Source organism: Penaeus chinensis, chromosome 18 (genome assembly GCF_019202785.1).
Source record: "Penaeus chinensis breed Huanghai No. 1 chromosome 18, ASM1920278v2, whole genome shotgun sequence".
Lineage (NCBI taxonomy): Eukaryota > Metazoa > Arthropoda > Malacostraca > Decapoda > Penaeidae > Penaeus > Penaeus chinensis.
The window spans coordinates 11,925,673-11,943,172 of NC_061836.1; the positions used below are offsets into that span (position 1 = coordinate 11,925,673).

At 45.9% G+C, this 17,500-nt stretch overlaps 2 protein-coding genes across 16 annotated transcripts in view; one reads left to right on the plus strand and one right to left on the minus strand.

Annotated features, from left to right (window-relative positions):
• LOC125034606 (multiple PDZ domain protein-like) overlaps positions 1-17,500 on the minus strand; it is a 419,124-nt gene that overhangs the window by 300,123 nt on the left and 101,501 nt on the right. The window lies entirely within an intron of this gene.
• The window catches only part of LOC125034819, a 64,412-nt gene that overhangs the window by 27,669 nt on the left and 19,243 nt on the right, over positions 1-17,500 (plus strand). For 14 of the 15 annotated variants that reach the window (XR_007115719.1, XR_007115713.1, XR_007115718.1 and 11 more), the window contains one exon: positions 15,484-15,636. Coding sequence is in view for 7 of the 15 variants with exons in the window: in XM_047626818.1 (XP_047482774.1) it covers positions 15,484-15,636 (153 nt within the window). In the remaining 8 variants the exon portion in view is untranslated. Of the gene's footprint in view, positions 1-1,264; positions 1,392-15,483; positions 15,637-17,500 lie in introns of those variants that run through there. The other variant, XM_047626814.1, reaches the window with a different exon arrangement.

A 17,500-nucleotide genomic window follows, 5' to 3' on the forward strand; every position in this document is an offset into this window, starting at 1 on the left:
GAACCGCACCGTCAGAACCGCACCCCCAGAACCGCACCGTCAGAACCGCACCCCCAGAACCGCACCGTCAGAACCGCACCCCGACGTGACGCGCCTCGCCCATTAAGTCTCTCCTACCGTTACTCTGCCCTCGGCCGAAAACGTTACGCGGACTGCTATACCACGCCCCGTCGTCGTATCCGAAACGTTTGCTGGTTATTCAGTTTGATATTCCCCAGAACGTTTGTTGTTCGGACGTGTGGTGAGATTTGATTTGGAGGCGGCGGGAGGTGATAGGGTCTTTGTTTGTTTGTTTGTTTGAAAAATATTTATATGGACATTATAAGTACGCTATAAAATGACAAAAGAAACGTGTTACAAGAGGCACCAGACACTTTTTTTTCACATAAATCAGAAAGTCGAAAATTAGGTATTTTTTGACGCATCAATCTTCCTTTAATATTCTAGAAAATTATCATACCCATCATTATTCTCATTTTCTCATTATATCATTCTCGTCAGCTACTAGATAAAAAAAAAAAATTGTGCGAATATACCGCCAACCGGTTAAGTGTTATATCGCCAATAATATTTGATTTATCTCCAGTAAAGACAAATATATCATTCGAGCAGCAAAAAAGCTTTCCGTGTAGCACTGACCATAAATCAGACACAAAAAAATGCTTAACAAGTTCCATGGAAAATAATTCCAACCGTCATATTTCTTTCCTTTTGATATATTTTAATGCATTTCTCACGACATTTTAAATCAAAGTGGGAGCTGAATCCCAGAATGAAATTTTGGGAGATAGACTAATCTTTGACGGAAAACGATTTTGCGCCGAAAAGAGAAAAATGAATGTGCTCGGAAATAACGCTGTGTATAAAGTGAAAAGGGAAATCGAATTTTTGAATGTAAAACTTTAATTTTAGGAGGAAAAAAAAAAACATTAAGTTAATTAAGGGCAAAGTTAACGTCGCTTCCTCCACTCACGTACGCACTCACAAACACACACTCATATTCAACGCCACAGCTTGTGTTGATTCGCCGCCCTTGCACACCGCACGTATTTATGGGAACGTATATTTAGAACTTTATTTTCTACCGCTTCCCCACTCCCCCACCTCCTCCCAGCCTTTCCTCTTTTCTCTTCTCCTAATCCATCTAAATCCACCCCAGCCATTTCCTCCCCAACACCCCCCTCCCCTCTCCTGCCACCCCCTCCTCCCTACGCCTAGGCTGTATGTCCGCACGGCTCATTGCCTCAGTACGGTGGACACTTCGAGGCCGGTGCTCGTGTGACAGACGGAACCGTTTCCAAAGGGGCTTGAGACACTTAAAACTTCGACTCGGCGGCTGCAATTGTGTATTTTGGTCGATATTATAGTGCGGCTGTCTCGGACGCGGCGAGGTAGGGCTAATGAGAGCCGGAATTCGGATGGGTGTATAGCGAACTATAATCAAGACGTGTTTATATCTATTCACGTTCGCATCATATAATCATCAACACCAGAGAGAATCGCATCGTCATCAGTTACAGCTGTCAGTATAATGTGGCTTTTAGCAAGATTTGTTACAAATAAATGGCGCAGCGTGTTTATATTCTGGTCAGGCGTCGCATGCTCGCTCATTTTTTGTTCGTGTTAGGAGGCCCGTGCTTGTGTTGAGTTAAGCTTTGTACACAATAACACGGACGAGGCTGAGGGCGAGTGAAGGTGAGGAAATGAGTGTGGAAGGTTGCGGGCGGCCGGGCGTCCACGTAACGCTGAAGACGAGACTGAGGCACGCCCTTCACTCTCTCAATTTCTCACTATGCCTCTGTCTCTTTCTCTCTCCCTCAGGTTGTAAATTTGCTACGCTACGCCCTTCATTCTTGCTTTGTTACTCGGCTCCCCAGTTTGCCCTGCCCCCTCCCCCTTTTTAGAGCCATTTAATTGCTTTGTCGTTAAAAAGTAAAAGAAAAAAGTGTAGTCATCTCGTCAACGAATCGAACTTCCCTTCTCGTCACAGCCAACGGAGCTGCCTGGCTGTCCCTCGGTGTCCACGAACCATTTTATCATTTTTTTTACTATTTCTTTAAAACCTACTGTCACGTTTTAAATATAAATCGGAAACAAAAGGGCCTTGGAGATACCCTCGTGGGCGTGATAGTACAAACGCGGTGACGTGGGCGGCGGCGTGGGCGCCTGAGTGGGTGGGGTTCGCAGTGGTCTGGACGGCGTGTTTAGACAAGCGTGTGATGAGGCGTCAGGGACGGCCTCCTGTGACAGAGCCACCCGGGAACTCTGTCAACCTGACTAAGTTATGGCTCTCTCGTGGAGTATTCCAGGGAGGGTGCCGGTGGGAGGGAGGAGGGGGTGGGGCGGGAAGAATAACGCCCCCATCCCCTAAAACACTCCGATGCATGGCATAAGCCCTTTATAGGCGACAGATCGTACATCACAATTGAAAAGGTTAAGTCGGTTATTGCTTTCAAGGAAGTTGAAATCAAGCATTTTGCCTGAACTCGCCCTAAGGATTCTAATAAAAGCAAGAAGAAGAAAAAAAGTAAAAGAAAAAAAAATTGAGAAAATAGCAGAACGGGGGTAAGGAAGTGCAGAATGGAAAGCCAACAGATAGATACGCAGAAAGGAGAAAGAGAAAAAAACAAGTAAAAACAAATGGCGCAGAGTATGAAGGAACAGGACATTAAAAAGGTAACCCAGAAGAAGTAGGAATAAGCAAAGATGTAGACACAAGAGAGGAGAAGGGTACCCCCAAGAGAGTCAAGGTGTCACAAGTTGATGTCATAATAGCTTGTGAATTGTAGGCTAGTCAGACTGACATTTTAGTTTACAAAAATAAGTAAATGAATGAATGAATGAAGCATAAATATATTATTCATACTTAGCGTACTTAGCGTTAACCTACAATTTGTAACTGAAGTGGATACTTAGGTTAAATGAGCAATGGATGCTGATAGAATTATAACCACTGGGATACAAAGCACTGTGTCTCTCATACCCAACAAGTGCAGGTCTGGAGGGCGAGAGAGGACGACCTTGTGCAGGGTAACGCTCCCTTGCTCTCTCTCTCTCTCTCTCTCTCTCTCTCTCTCTCTCTCTCTCTCTCTCTCTCTCTCTCTCTCTCTCTCTCTCTCTCTCTCTCTCTCTCTCTTTTTCTCTCTCTTTTCCGCGCACACACACACACACACACATACACACACATACACATACACATACACACACATACACATACACATACACATACACATACACATACACATACACATACACATACACATACACATACACACACACACACACACATACACACACACACACACAATCACACATACATTCCCCTTACCCCACCCACCCTCTCACCAATGCCCTTCCCCCCTCCCCCTGTTAAAGGAAAGGTACCCTCCCCTCCCCCGGCCCCGTCCCTTTTCGCGAATGACACTAACAGCCAGGGCGTACTTCCAGAGGGTAAAACTCGGGGAAAACCTCAGAGCCGGGGATGATTCTCAAGACAGGGAAAACCTGCTTTACCTGGGCTCTGTCCCTCCTCCTCCTCCTCTCCTCCTCCTCTCCTCCTCCTCTCCTTCTCCTCTCCTTCTCCTCACCTCCTCCTCACCTCCTCCTCTCCCTACTTCTCCTCCTTATTCTCCTTCCAAGTCCCTCCTTCCAAGTCCCTCCTCCCCCTCCCCCTCCTCCTCCTCCTTTTTCCCTTTCCCTGTCCCTCCTCCTCCTCCTCCTCCTCCTCCTCCTCCTCCTCCTCCTCCTCCTCCTCCTCCTCCTCCTCCTCCTCCTCCTCCTCCTCCTCCTCCTCCTCCTTCTCCTTCTGCTCCTTTTCCTCCTCCTCTTCCTCCTCCTCCTTGTTCTCTTTCTCTTCCTCCAGACTCTGCCCCTCCCCCTTGCTTCTCCTCCTCCTCCTACTCCTCCTTCCCGCCCTCCTCTTTCTCATCATCCTACTTCCATTTCTTTTTGTCCCTTCCCTTTTCTCCTCTTCATACTCTCCTTCTCCTTCTCCTTCACCCCTTTTCTATGATTTAGTTAACAAATTACGAAAGTTACGAAAGTTACGAGAGTATGACTTTAATGGAGAGAGGAAATGCAATAGAATAAATACATCAAAAAGAGTAAAGTAAAAAAGGTTAAAGAAGAAAATAAAAACAGCAAATACAGACGGACCAAAACATAAAAAAAACGTAGAACGCGGACGAACAAAGGAACAACTAAACGAACAAGGTAAACATAGAAAGCCTAAGAAGATAACGGATAGCAAGAGGCGGCAAACGACACAGCATCTACATCAGGCGAGATAAAATTAATCGTTTTCCCTCTCATCTGCGCGACACCATTTTAATCCGTCAAGGAGTTCCTGGCAAGAAGCATGTTGGCAACAAAGTCCAGTCACCTTTCTAGATGAGTAATGTCACGAAAATAAACAGGGAGTCACTAAAGCAAACGCCACATTCTGCATCACAACAGAAGAAGGTAAATATTCAGGCGCAAGGAAAGCCTCCACGTGGTTAAAGAAGCCGGCCGGGATACACACCTTTCCCACAATGTCACACGAAAGAGAAAAAAAAACAAAAAACAAAAATAGATTCGCCAAGAATTGCTGGCCGTGCAATTTGTCTTTTGACACTCCGCGCTGATTGGTCTGCGGGTCCAGTTTCCAAAGAAATTGAATTCGAAGGAATGAACGTCGCAGCAAAAGCAATCTTACGTAATCGATAAACAACCTACACATGGAAACCTCGTCCAGCACGGAGTCGCAGACGCGGCAGGTTGGTGGCGCCCAACAGGTACGTACCTCTTCCCGGGGTCAACACACGGGATGCCTCCATACCTGTTCTGCACGCATCATTTTCGTTTTAAATATCCATATGTTTCGGCTCGAACGCCGATAGATCGAGTCTGCTGTGTCCTCGAGAGAACCGAAACACACACATGAAGCCGACGGGCGTTGCAGTGATATTTAATTACTCGTTTGTTCAAAGGCGGAATCAGCGTTAGACTTTGCGGTCGTGTAATGTAAATCAAAAAGAAAGCGCCCTGGGCATCCGTGTTGTGAAGGTGGGCAAGAGGGCATGGGGTAAAGACGGAGGGTAAAGGGAGGGGTAAAGACGGAGGGTAAAGGGAGGGGAAAGAGAAGTACAAGCTAGGGGGCGCTATGCAGGTCGGGGTTTGTGGAAGAGGGGAACAATAATCCGAAGGAAATGGTGAGCTCGGTGGCGTGTCCAGTTGTTGGGAGCGATGGAGTTCTTGCCAATCAGAGGGAGATCCTCTTGATGATGACTGAAGCTGCGAGCAAGAAACGCTGCGTGGGCGACAGAGAGACGCAGTGGCAGGCAACGTGGGTGCGGTGGGTTGGCGTGGGTTGGGGACAGGGATGTTGTGGTGTGGGAGGGAGAGGGAGAGGGGAGGGGGTGTGCAAAGACCCATGCTCCGCCCTCGGTAAGTAAAGCGTGTCAATCGGTCCAAGGGAACTGTGTGATCTGCTCCCGCTGGCAGACGAGTTTGGCCAAGGTGACCACGGAACGCAAAAGGTGAGTTGGTCGGCGAGTCGGACAGTCAGCAGTCAACACCACTTTTTAGTCGGCCTCGACGGGGAGATTCAGGTTTTGACTCGATTCCCATGAGGTGTTGTGGGTGGGCATGGTGGGGGAGGGGGAGGGGTTGGCATGCAGCAGTGGTAGTCAACAGCGAGGGAGACGTCAAGGTGTCCGTGACCTTGAAGATGTGTCATGGGCAATGTCAAGGACAAAGTACTTTGGCGACCTTAAAAAAATAAAAAAAAACGCTTTTCGGGGGGGAGAACCGTCACCTCAGGAAGATTAATCCACGCGTGGTACAATAAACAACAGCAAAAATAAACAAGCCGACAGACCCCCAGAAGCACCAGACCGAGAAGTTACCATGCAACATCACCCTCATCTGCATGAACTAGAAATCACGGCGGGGGAATGCCGTCGTCTGCCCTAAAGCTAAACTGACTGCACATTGAGGCGGATAACATTATATCCCAAACACTGACGGCATTTATCAGAAACAAACTTTTCCAGGCTGAAGTTGTGCAGCGAGTATCACAGCCTCAGCAGCGACATTAACAGCAGTTATACGTTTCCCCACGACACTAACAATCGCGTGGGAGATTTTAGCGAAGAGGCAGCTTTGTGTCTATGTAATAACCGTTTTAAGGTACGGTCCACGAAGCCTCAAATGACATGCACGTCATGGTGGCTTCGCCAACGTGAATATTCTTTACTTTGATTACGTTGTCTGCTCATCAAGCGTATACTTCAGACAGATAAAATAAGGTAAAATTTAATTAGTCCCACCGACGAGAAGTCCATGAATCAGAAACTTGGTAACCGCTAAACACGGTTAAATCAGGAAATCAGACATTCATTTCAGGTTCTAAATCATGAAAGGCTTCGACACGTCTAAATTTCGGTGGATATCACACGCCAATTATAGCTCATGGAACTTAACATATTTTAATATTATTATTATTTTATCATTATATTTTGGAGAGGGGGAGAGGGAGAGAGGGAGAGAGGGAGGGAGGGAGGGAGGGAGGGAGGGGGAGAGGGAGGGGGAGAGGGAGGGGAGAGGGGGGAGAGGGGGAGAGGGGGAGAGGGAGGGAGGGGGAGAGGGGGAGAGGGAGAGAGGGAGAGAGGGAGAGGGAGAGGGAGAGGGAGAGGGAGAGGGAGAGGGAGAGGGAGAGGGAGAGGGAGAGAGAGAGTGAGAGGGGAAGGGAGGGAGGGAGGGAGGGAGGGAGAGAGGGAGAGAGGGAGAGAGGGAGAGGGAGGGAGGGAGGGAGGGAGGGAGGGAGGGAGGGAGGGAGAGAGAGAGAGAGAGAGAGAGAGAGAGAGAGAGAGAGAGAGAGAGAGAGAGAGAGAGAGAGAGAGAGAGAGAGAGGGAGAGAGAGAGAGAGAGAGAGAGAGAGAGAGAGAGAGAGAGAGAGAGAGAGAGAGAGAGAGAGAGAGAGAGAGAGAGAGAGAGAGAGAGGGAGAGAGAGGGAGGGAGGGAGGGAGGGAGGGAGGGAGGGAGGGAGGGAGGGAGGGAGAGAGCGAGCGTGTGAGAGAGACCGCATTCGCATACCGAATGTCTCCTCCGCATCTGGCCGTTTATTGTTTATTCATAGGTTCATTATGAATGCCATAACAAGGCCGCATCCGAACAATGACTCAACCTCAGCGTCCCCCCATCCCCTTCCCTCCCACCCCACCCTCCTCTCAAGAGCCCTTCTGTCTCCATAATGGCATTTCCATGGCGTTCTTTCGGCGCTGTTCCTCTTTCATTGCCCTGTCTACCGTTGATCCCCGTCTCATAAAGGTTTCGCCTCGTGATTGCTCAATTTTGCGAATCCTTTGTAGCGCGACGTCCCTGCTTGCGCCGATCACCGCTGCTGCACGAGCCGTCAATACAGATCAGCTCCTTCGCGTCCTCGCGGGATTAACTTGGAAGGCTCTTAAAGTTGTGTCGCCCCTTGTCTTCTTTTCCCCCGGCGCAATCAGCTCGCACATCGAGTCTTGTTACTTGTGGAGCAACACACCATATTCTTGCTGCCTCGCCCCCCACTCCAGCCCCCAGCTCTGTCACTTTGTCACTTTATTCCTCTCTCTAGCTTTCTTTATGCCGTGTGTGTGTGTGTGTGTGTGTGTGTGTGTGTGTGTGTGTGTGTGTGTGTGTGTGTGTGTGTGTGTGTGTGTGTGTGTGTGTGTGTGTGTGAGAGAGAGAGAGTATGAGAGAGAACGTACGTATCCCCCCCTCCCTCCCCTCCTCTCTCTCTCGCACTCATTACCAGCACCAAATCATTAATTAATATCCTTTCCCTTTCCGGCCGCCGTGATATGAAACAATGGCCTTTGTTCCTCCGCCAACAATATCTCCTTTCTGAATCATGATCAAGTCCCGGCAAGACACACCACGTGACCAACTCCAACTTCACATCCCGCGAGACTCCACGTGAGGATGAATAATGACCAACTGCCCGGCCTTGCAATCACTGGCGCTGCTTGCAACCCGTCGCAGCTGCATGCGCCTCTCTGAGGGTGACCTACTTCACCTTCCCTGGCGCTGACACTCGCTTTTGAATGCCTGTCACTGGCACTCCTGTCGCCACACTTCGGGGGACGACGAGCGCGAATCACGGGCGTCTCTCCCTTGACCTCGCCTTGGCACAGCCGTCTGCACTTGTTGATCCTTTTAGACGTCCCGTTTCAGGCATCTCCAAACTCTTTAAACGATGCCTTCCTTCTACCAGGCGCTTATTCTGGTGTCTATAGCTTCTTACCCCTTTCTCTCTTTCTTTCTTCCTCCTTCCCTTTCACCCTCCCTCCTTCTCATCCCTTCCCCTACCTACATCTTTTAATCTCCCATTTGCTAACTCCTCCTTACCCCTAATCGACCACTTCCATGCAGCCCGCGTCCTAATGGAGCCTCGCCCCCCCCCCCCCCTCGAGACCCACCATACACGGGCGACAGGCGATATCCTGTAATCGCTCTTACGTCACTGCCACTAACTTCGTGTCCTCCAGGAAAAGATCTTGGCCGAGCTTAGCGGAATGGTCGAAGTTGAATTGAGTTGAACCACCTTTGTCTCCGACCGGATTGTTGATGCTTTATCTTTTTTGGAATTCCCATTTTCTCTCGTTCCATTTCCGTGTCTGTTTATTTCACAAAATAAGAGAATATCAGTACTGACAGAAATCGCCTGATAACCAACAGAAAATGGCACACACAAAACTCCGCCATCTCCATAATTGAAAAAGTGCATGCCTTCTCCGTCTGTCTTGAATTCTAATTAGAAAAGAATCGGGTAATTTCATCTTCACGTCTCATCTCAAGACAGGCCCCCACATTCTTTCCTCTCCTTCAACGTAAAATATAATATTTATTGCCTGTATTCTGTAAACGCGCGTGCGCGCCGGTGTGTGTGTGTGTGTGTGTGTGTGTGTGTGTGTGTGTGTGTGTGTGTGTGTGTGTGTGTGTGTGTGTGAAGTGTACAGGTTTCCATGTTGGTAAATTTTCATACATAATACACACACGCACACACATATATATACTCCTTATGAAATCACATCATCCATATCTTCCCTCCGCGGCCACACGTGCAACGCTTAAATTGTCTAAATTTACTCTGCCGCCCATCAGCTCGCACTAAATAGCGAATAAGGCAATTAATCCCGGCCTGCACCACGACACGAACCGGAGATAATAAGCCAAGACGCAAATTAATGGTCAAGGAGAGCAAGGCTGACGTGATTAAGGAAACCGAGTTGCATGTCATGGCACAGCCCGGCTGCTGATTGATAACAAGGGAATCAGATTAATTGAACGATTAGAAAGGGTTCCAAAGATATAAGTTTTTTTTTTCAGATGATCAAGACGAAGCAAAATTGACAAGGTAAAGTGCGAGTGATTGTCAGGTAAGTCAAGTGAAGTTTCGAAGATTAATTTCGTGTTCAGGATGAGAACGACTTCATTCTGTGATGAAACCGACAAACTTCATCTCCTTTGCACGTCTTTCGACCCATTTCTCTGGAATATAATATATTTTCTTTGAATTTCACGTCCTCTTAATTCTAAGTGAATAGCCCGGCGTCGAAAGAGCTTACTGGACACTGGAGTTAAAAAAAAAAAAAAAAATCATGGTATGGCAAACTCTGCAGAGCAGCGAAACCGATTTTACGCAAATATTCTTTGTCACATCGTTCGTATTCGCAATGTCGCTAATATCTAGTCAATGCCATGACCTACCGAGAGTATATCTTGGGTACGCGCGCCCTTTGGCATCAGACAAAATCACATCAAACACAAACATTTCACTTTTGACAAAACCGATTTCTCATTTCACACTCTCGCGCCTTCGACAGTGCCTCATTACGGCATTTTGTTCGTTTTGAATATTCTAACTCGACAGCTAGCTATGGCCAATGCCCTCTTAAATATTGGCATCGAAATCGTCCACCGGAAACGGCTTTATGTGGGTAACGGTCTTAACGGTCTCTCTTATTCAAACCGAATCCGAAAGGCGGCGCTGCCGTGTAGTGGCTCCGCCTGCAGAACGACAAACGTTGCATTGCCGAACGGGGAGGGGGATTATCAAAGCTGTATGTAATTGAAGTTTTGTATACATTGCTTTGCATGATAAACAAGTCCAGCTTTTCAGCAATGTATACAATTACAAATTGGTTTTGGGGAAATAATCATACAAGGGAAAAAATAATAATCACTACCAATGAAAAAATCACGAGGTAAATGTGCCATCAGTTCCCTGGTGAATGAAATCATGATAACTACGAAATCACTTTCCCTTACAAACGAGCTCAATTTTCTTGTCCATTGTAAAATTCGATTTTCGACTGGCATATATTGTTTAGACGACCGTAAAATACTTTCAATTTCTCCTCTTTGCCTCCTTTATCCCCACGCTTTCTGTCTCTCTCTCTCTCTCTCTCTCTCTCTCTCTCTCTCTCTCTCTCTCTCTCTCTCTCTCTCTCTCTCTCTCTCTCTCTCTCTCTCTCTCTCTCTCTCGCTGTTTCGCTCTCTCTCTCGAAGTTTCGCTCTCTCTCTCTCTCGCTGTCTCTCTCTCTCTCTTTCTCGCTGTCTGTCTCTCGCTCCCTCTCTCTCTCCCTCTACGCTTTACTTTTTATCTTTACCTCTATCTGTCTCTGTCTCTCCCCTCTCTCTCCAACTCGCCCTGCCTCTCCCTCCCCCCCCCCTTTTCTCCCTTCCCTCTCCCTTTTTCCCTTCCCTCTCCCTTTCTCCCTTCCCTCTCCCTTTCTCCCTTCCCTCTCCCTTTCTCCCTTCCCGCTCCCTTTCTCCCTTCCCTCTCCCTTTCTCCCTTCCCTCTCCCTCTCCCTCTCCCTCTTCCTCTCCCTCTCTTCCTTCCTTCCTCCCCCCGTATCATATCTCTGTTTTGTTATTCGCAGACGCGCTTATTAACTTTGAGTGCAGCATAAAATCCTCACATGCGCAAACATCCTGTGTAATTTCAGCGAATCGAGGATGAGAGACGTCGGGCCTTGGGTTGTGTTCCGCGGGGAAAATAATTGGGAAGAAGATTAAAAGCTCACCAATTTCTTATCTCGTTAACGATGATAAATATCCTTATTACAAACTTGATGCTGTGATGAATCGAAAACACATAGACACGTAATGTATGTTTGAGTGTTTTTAATCGCTCAACACGTAATTAAAAAACCTCTTTACTTAAAATCTATTGCTCAGTTGCTGTCACTTCCAGAAATAACTTTAACATCAACATTAACCCTTTTATCACAAACGCCATGTACGTCAGAGCACTGAACGCCCCCTTCTCTTAACTTCTTGTTTAACCCCTTCATATTCTTCTAGTTCCGTCGCTCAAGATCGCACTTTCTTTCATTTTCCCCTCTTTCTTATTACACTTCTGTATTTCGCTTGTTCTCCCCTCTTTCCGTTTCCTACTGACACAATTTTCCAGAACTCTCCCTCTTTCTCTTTTTCATTTCTGCCATCTTTGTTTCAGATCGTCTTTGCACTTCGATATGTGAGAGTGAGAGTGAGAATGAGAGAGAGAATATGTGAGTACGAGTGTGACAGAGTGATAAAGTCACAGTTATGACTGATTGGGACATAAAAGGATTATTTTCCGAAACTTGTGTGTGTGTTTGCATATCATCGACAACTGAATAACTGCAGTTATTCCCTCCGAGTTAAGTCTTTCCCCGACACTCCCCACTTGTACCTCCTCCTCCTCCTCCTCCTCCTATCCTCCACCTCCACCTCCTCTTCCTCCACCTCCACCTCCACCTCCTCTTCCTCTCCTCCTCCTCCTCCTCTCCTCCCCATGACGCAGACGACGAACCAACTTTTCCCTATTTCGTTATTTCAGGTCACGATTATGTCTTGTTCCAGGTCAAGTTTCGAGGTCATGTTTACTTTGTAATCGCAGGTTTTGGATGTTGCTCTCCACTGTTTGCTCGCATTTCGAACTGGCGCGGGAAACGCACCGGGATTCTGTTTATATGTGCAAATATGGCGTCCGTCCGCTGCAATCGTCCCGTATTAAAATCGCATTACCTCGCACTCCGCTTCCATGCAGTGTCATGAAACATTTTATTCCTTTACACTGTTTATTGACATTCTGCCTCCCCTTCATCTTGTCTCTCTTTCACTTATTTATACAGTCTTCTCTCCTCCTGTTTGCCCGTTTTATCTCCATTTTCAATTGCTATTCCCATCCTATCTTTTCTCCTATCTCATCCTTCTTTTTCTCTTTTCTCCACATCACAGCCCCGTGTCTTCCTTCATCCAGGCCGGGCAAAGATCCTTATCCGCAAAATCCTTTAGGATAATCAAGAAAGTAAAACAATAAAAAATAGACAAGTAAAAATATCCCTGAGGGCTTCGGGGCGTCATTGTTTACCTCTCTCGTCGGTGTTTGTTCGGTTCATTTGCGATAACTTTGCGAAAGGCTTTTTATCATGGACAAAAAAGAAAAAAATACTTCATGTATACAGTCTGTATACACATATATGTTAGAATATGTATACATATACATACACACACACACACACACATATATATATATATATATATATATATATAGAGAGAGAGAGAGAGAGAGAGAGAGAGAGATAGATAGATAGATAGATAGATAGATAGATAGATAGATAGACAGACAGACAGACAGACAGACAGACAGACAGACAGACAGACAGACAGACAGACAGACAGACAGAGGGAGGGAGGGAGAAAGAGAATTGTATAGATAGATAGATAGATAGATAGATAGATAGACATACAGTGATATGTAATATATGTATATGTATATATACATATACAGGTATATATTTATGTGTGTGTTTGTGTATATGTATATATGTACATATATACATGTGTATATGTACATATGTACACATATATACATTTATATACATATATATAGTCGTTCCTCTTAGACATAAAACATCACTGTCACTATTATCCTAGTTTAGCCGTGCTGATGACGATGCCCCGAGGGCGCGACACGGCCGTCGCTCGCACCCGTCTCGTTATGCATACAGGCTGTGCGGTGACGTGGGTCGCTTGTTCATGCAAACTCGATGTGAAAATACTTTTACCCTTAGCCTCTCCTTCCTCTCACTTCCTTACTCTGCCACTCTCCCTTTCTATTACACCTGATATATACTCTTCGATTACCACTCTTTCTTAATTGCATTTTTCGAAATCTAAATCATGAGATAAAAAAAGATTCCTCGCAGCGAAGATGAATCTGAATCCTACTGAATCCAACACAAGTTATTCTCATCGTGCTGACGTAACTTTATATTCACGTGGCGTCAACCGATATCCTAACACCGGTGCCTGCATAACAGCGGTTGGGCCTGCCCTGCCGCCTACGTCAATACACAGGTATAAATTTCATGCAATACGTGTCTGGCGTGAAAATCCACTATCGCAATCACACGCATACATAAGAAAAAAGGATAAAGAAAGAAATAATGTATTCTTACGCCACCGAGATTTTAGCTTCTCGCGGGAACATCCCAACGACAACGTCGCATGTAATTAAACGACCCACGACCGCCGATGCCTTATTGCACGCGGTGCCATCCTCTGACTTTGCACAATATTAGCTCCGGCGCTGCGTAATTCGTGGCCAAAGTTATTAAATTTCCCTCCCCGACCCTCGTTCAGAATGACAACCACCGAAAACCGCGACAAAATTCTTTGATCTAAGGCGCAGCTAACCAAAGAGGTAAAGCAGTCGATTGACTCGCACTTTTGAGCCTTTTACCTGTCTGGCGTTGCTCTTCCCTGCGACGCGCGCCTCCCGCCGCTCCTTCGCCTTTCCAGCGCTTCCAATCTGTCACTTTCTTCTCTCTTCGTGTCCCCGTTTCCCCTGTGTTCCCTGCGTCCTTGAACCTCAAAGTCACCGCAATCATAAGCAAGTGAGAACCGGGATCAGGTTGAGAATAATGTTCTTGCGTTGAGCGCGGTACTCGGAGCTGATTTCCCTGCGGCACATGCCAGCTGCGCCCTCCGCCTTCCCACACTCCTGCCCACACCAGTCGCGCGTTGGGCTCCCTCCACTCGCATCCCTTCCTTCTTCCCTCCTCCTCTCGCAACCCCTTCCTTTAACCCTCCCTTCCCTCATCTACACTCCCTTCCATAATCTCTCTCTCTAGTACTCTCACTCCCCCTCTCTCTCTCTCTCTCTCCCTTATCTCATTCCTCCCTCTGCCATCCCTCACCCCACCTCATGTATGCATGCATGTATGTATGTATGTATGTATGTATGTATGTATGTATGTATGTATGTATGTATGTATGTATGTATGTATGTATGTATGTATGTATGTATGTATGTATGTATACATACATACATACATACATACATACATACATACATACATACATACATACATACATACATACATACATACATACACCCACACCCACACACACACACACACACACACACACACACACACACACACACACACACACACACACACACACACACACACACACACACACACACACACACACACACACACACACACACACATACATACATACATACATACATACATACATACATACATACATTACATACATACATACATACACACACACACACACACACACACACACACACACACACACACACACACACACACACACACACACACACACACACAGATATATATGTGTGTGTGTGTGTGTGTGTGTGTGTGTGTGTGTGTGTGTGTGTGTGTGTGTGTGTGTGTGTGTGTGTGTGTGTGTGTGTGTGTGTGTGTGTGTATGTATGTATGCGAACACACACACGCATTTCAATAAATATTTATTTGTTTGCGGCCTTCCCAGCCTCGCTCTTCCGCCGATTTGCCTCGGCCGCCCCTCCTCCGCCGCCAGGATTCCTTCCTGGAACTTGCCCCATTCGCTGCCTACGCTTTTTCCCAACAATGGCGGCTTCTTTGTATGGTTCGCTTAGCTCTCCTTCCTGCCCTTTTTATATTCTTTTCTAATTGAGCCCAGACTCGAGTGTCTTTTTATTAAGCTGGAAATGTGCTTGACAATCTCATCCCTGCGGAGAATTCCCCGTCGTGGCTGTGCAAGTATGGCTGCACCCAGACACACAGGCAACGCCCGTGTACACACAGCGACAAAGCGAAATATAAGAGAAAAGGACAAACATAATTATAAATATTCATCTTAGAAAGCGTTGTATCTTTATGCAGCTTTAAAGTTCCTGTTCATGGACATGTAGACTCATCATTCCTTGCCTCAAGTAACAAGGAGACGCAAAGGATGATGTATAAAGTACAGAAGTCCAAAATATGCTATTGTTATCCCTACTACGAGCAAGCGTTCCTTTGGACTCGTACGCAAGAGAACATTCAGAGAATACCTCTCGTAAATAAAAGAGTTACGTATTATCTAGAACGAATTGCAGTAAAGGCAATCTCTTTGACCTTTGACCATTACAAAAATGTTTTACTGATCCAACAGATGGAGGGCCACCCGTCACGCTGACAACGAGGATGACCTCCAGGACTACGTGGTTCGCCTACAAATGCGGTCTCGTGAAGCCACGGCGACGACGGAACGCGTCTGCGCTGGACTCGGAGCCTCGAGGAGGACCTTGCGTAAAGGGAGTGAAAGGTGGGTACACTCGGGCTACTGCTCACTGATGGAAGATAAATGAAAGCTTTCATTGAAGAAGTAAACAGAAAGTAATAAAAAGAGGATATTACAAATGCGCAAGCTCGCAAGCATTTAATGAAACATTATATATATATATATACATATACACATATATACATATATACATATGTGTACAATATACATATATACATACATATATAATATATATACACATATATGTACGTATATATGTATTTTTATGTATATATATGTATCTATATGCATCTAATATATATATATATATATATATATATATATATATATATATATATATAGACACACATATGAGTGATGTCTCCGCAAACACGACGGTCTCTTAACAAAGAAACTACACTGCAAAACGACCTCCAGCTCCACCGCAATGCTCGCAGTAAGTAAATAAGTAACCCAAGCCAAACTTAGACGGAAGGGAAAGAGACGGAGCGTGAGGGCGGGCCGGGGGGGGGGGGGGGGGTAGGCTCACCTATTTCTGACGAGATAAATTCATTTCTCCCCTTACTTGGTTAGGCCTATTGAAAACGAGAGTGCCAAGAAGAAGCGCGAGTGCCTCTTTTTACATTCGTCTTAATCTGAATTTATTTCCCAAGTAAAGATTCAAATAGATATTAAACACAAAGTCAGATGGTTTCCTCAGAACCAGCACAGCCATGATTAATGGCAAATAAACATCGGCATTCAGTTAGTCAACTTAATTAAACACGTGTTGCAGGTATTGCTTTGTGGCTGGTGCAGTTCATTGGTTTTATAATTACAATCTCACTTGCCACATGATCCTAACAGAAAGATTGCGATGTCTGTTGCCAAAGCCACTTCCTTAACAGAGGGAAAAAAGGACTCGTACGAAGGCAAACCTTCCCTTATGAGAAGAGGAAAAATCCCGACGTTATATCTCAGTTATGAAAAATTAATATATATATTTTTCCTTCGCCAAGAGTCGTAGCTCTAAGGATTGTTTCCGAGATGAAACAACCGAGGAAGAGTCTAGAATTAATTTCAAAAAATTATTTCGTTCTTGAAGGAGAGATAAGAAGAGGGATGCGGAGAGTGAAGAGTTAAAGAGTCCATTTGAGGAAGGGGATAAAAAGGCGAGGAGAGGAAATGCGAGAGACAGAGCGAATAAAAGAGATAAAATTATAAGAGCCTCCAACGTAATAAAAACGCACCACCCGATACGAATGCAAATAAAACCAGACAATTAAAATCTAAATGAGCAAGCAAACAAACAAACAAAAAAGTAAACATATGACCCTAAATACCGCCACCAATTTCCCCCCTGAGAGCGAACGAAGAAATTCCCTAAACTACCATCCTCTCCGCCCATCCTCCTTTCCCCACCAACCACAAACAAACAACGCACCACGTAAGCGCAAGTAGCAGGCGCACGCAGCGGATATACTGGGCAGCTCTTTAGAAATATTTACCGGTATTGCTGACAGACTTAGCATCCAGCACGAACGCTCGCCTCTCTTAAAATTTCATTCTCCTTGTTCCGCTGTCGCTCCTTTCTTGCGCGGGAGCAGCAGCGGGCGCGAGAAACCGACGGATTAAAAACTCTCGCGGGAAGGTCAGGCCCGGAGGAAATTTAAAAGTCCTAACGTATTATGTTGACATTAGGATAATTTGCATAAGAATAGAGGATATAATACCTCACACAAGGACTGGATATGTGCACGCTAAAGGTGAGTTTTCTCTGCGTTTCTTATCAACAACACAGAAAACTTTTATACATACATACTGACATATCTATCTATCTATCTATCTATCTATCTATCTATATACACATACATACACACACGTGTGTGTGTGTGTGTGTGTGTGTGTG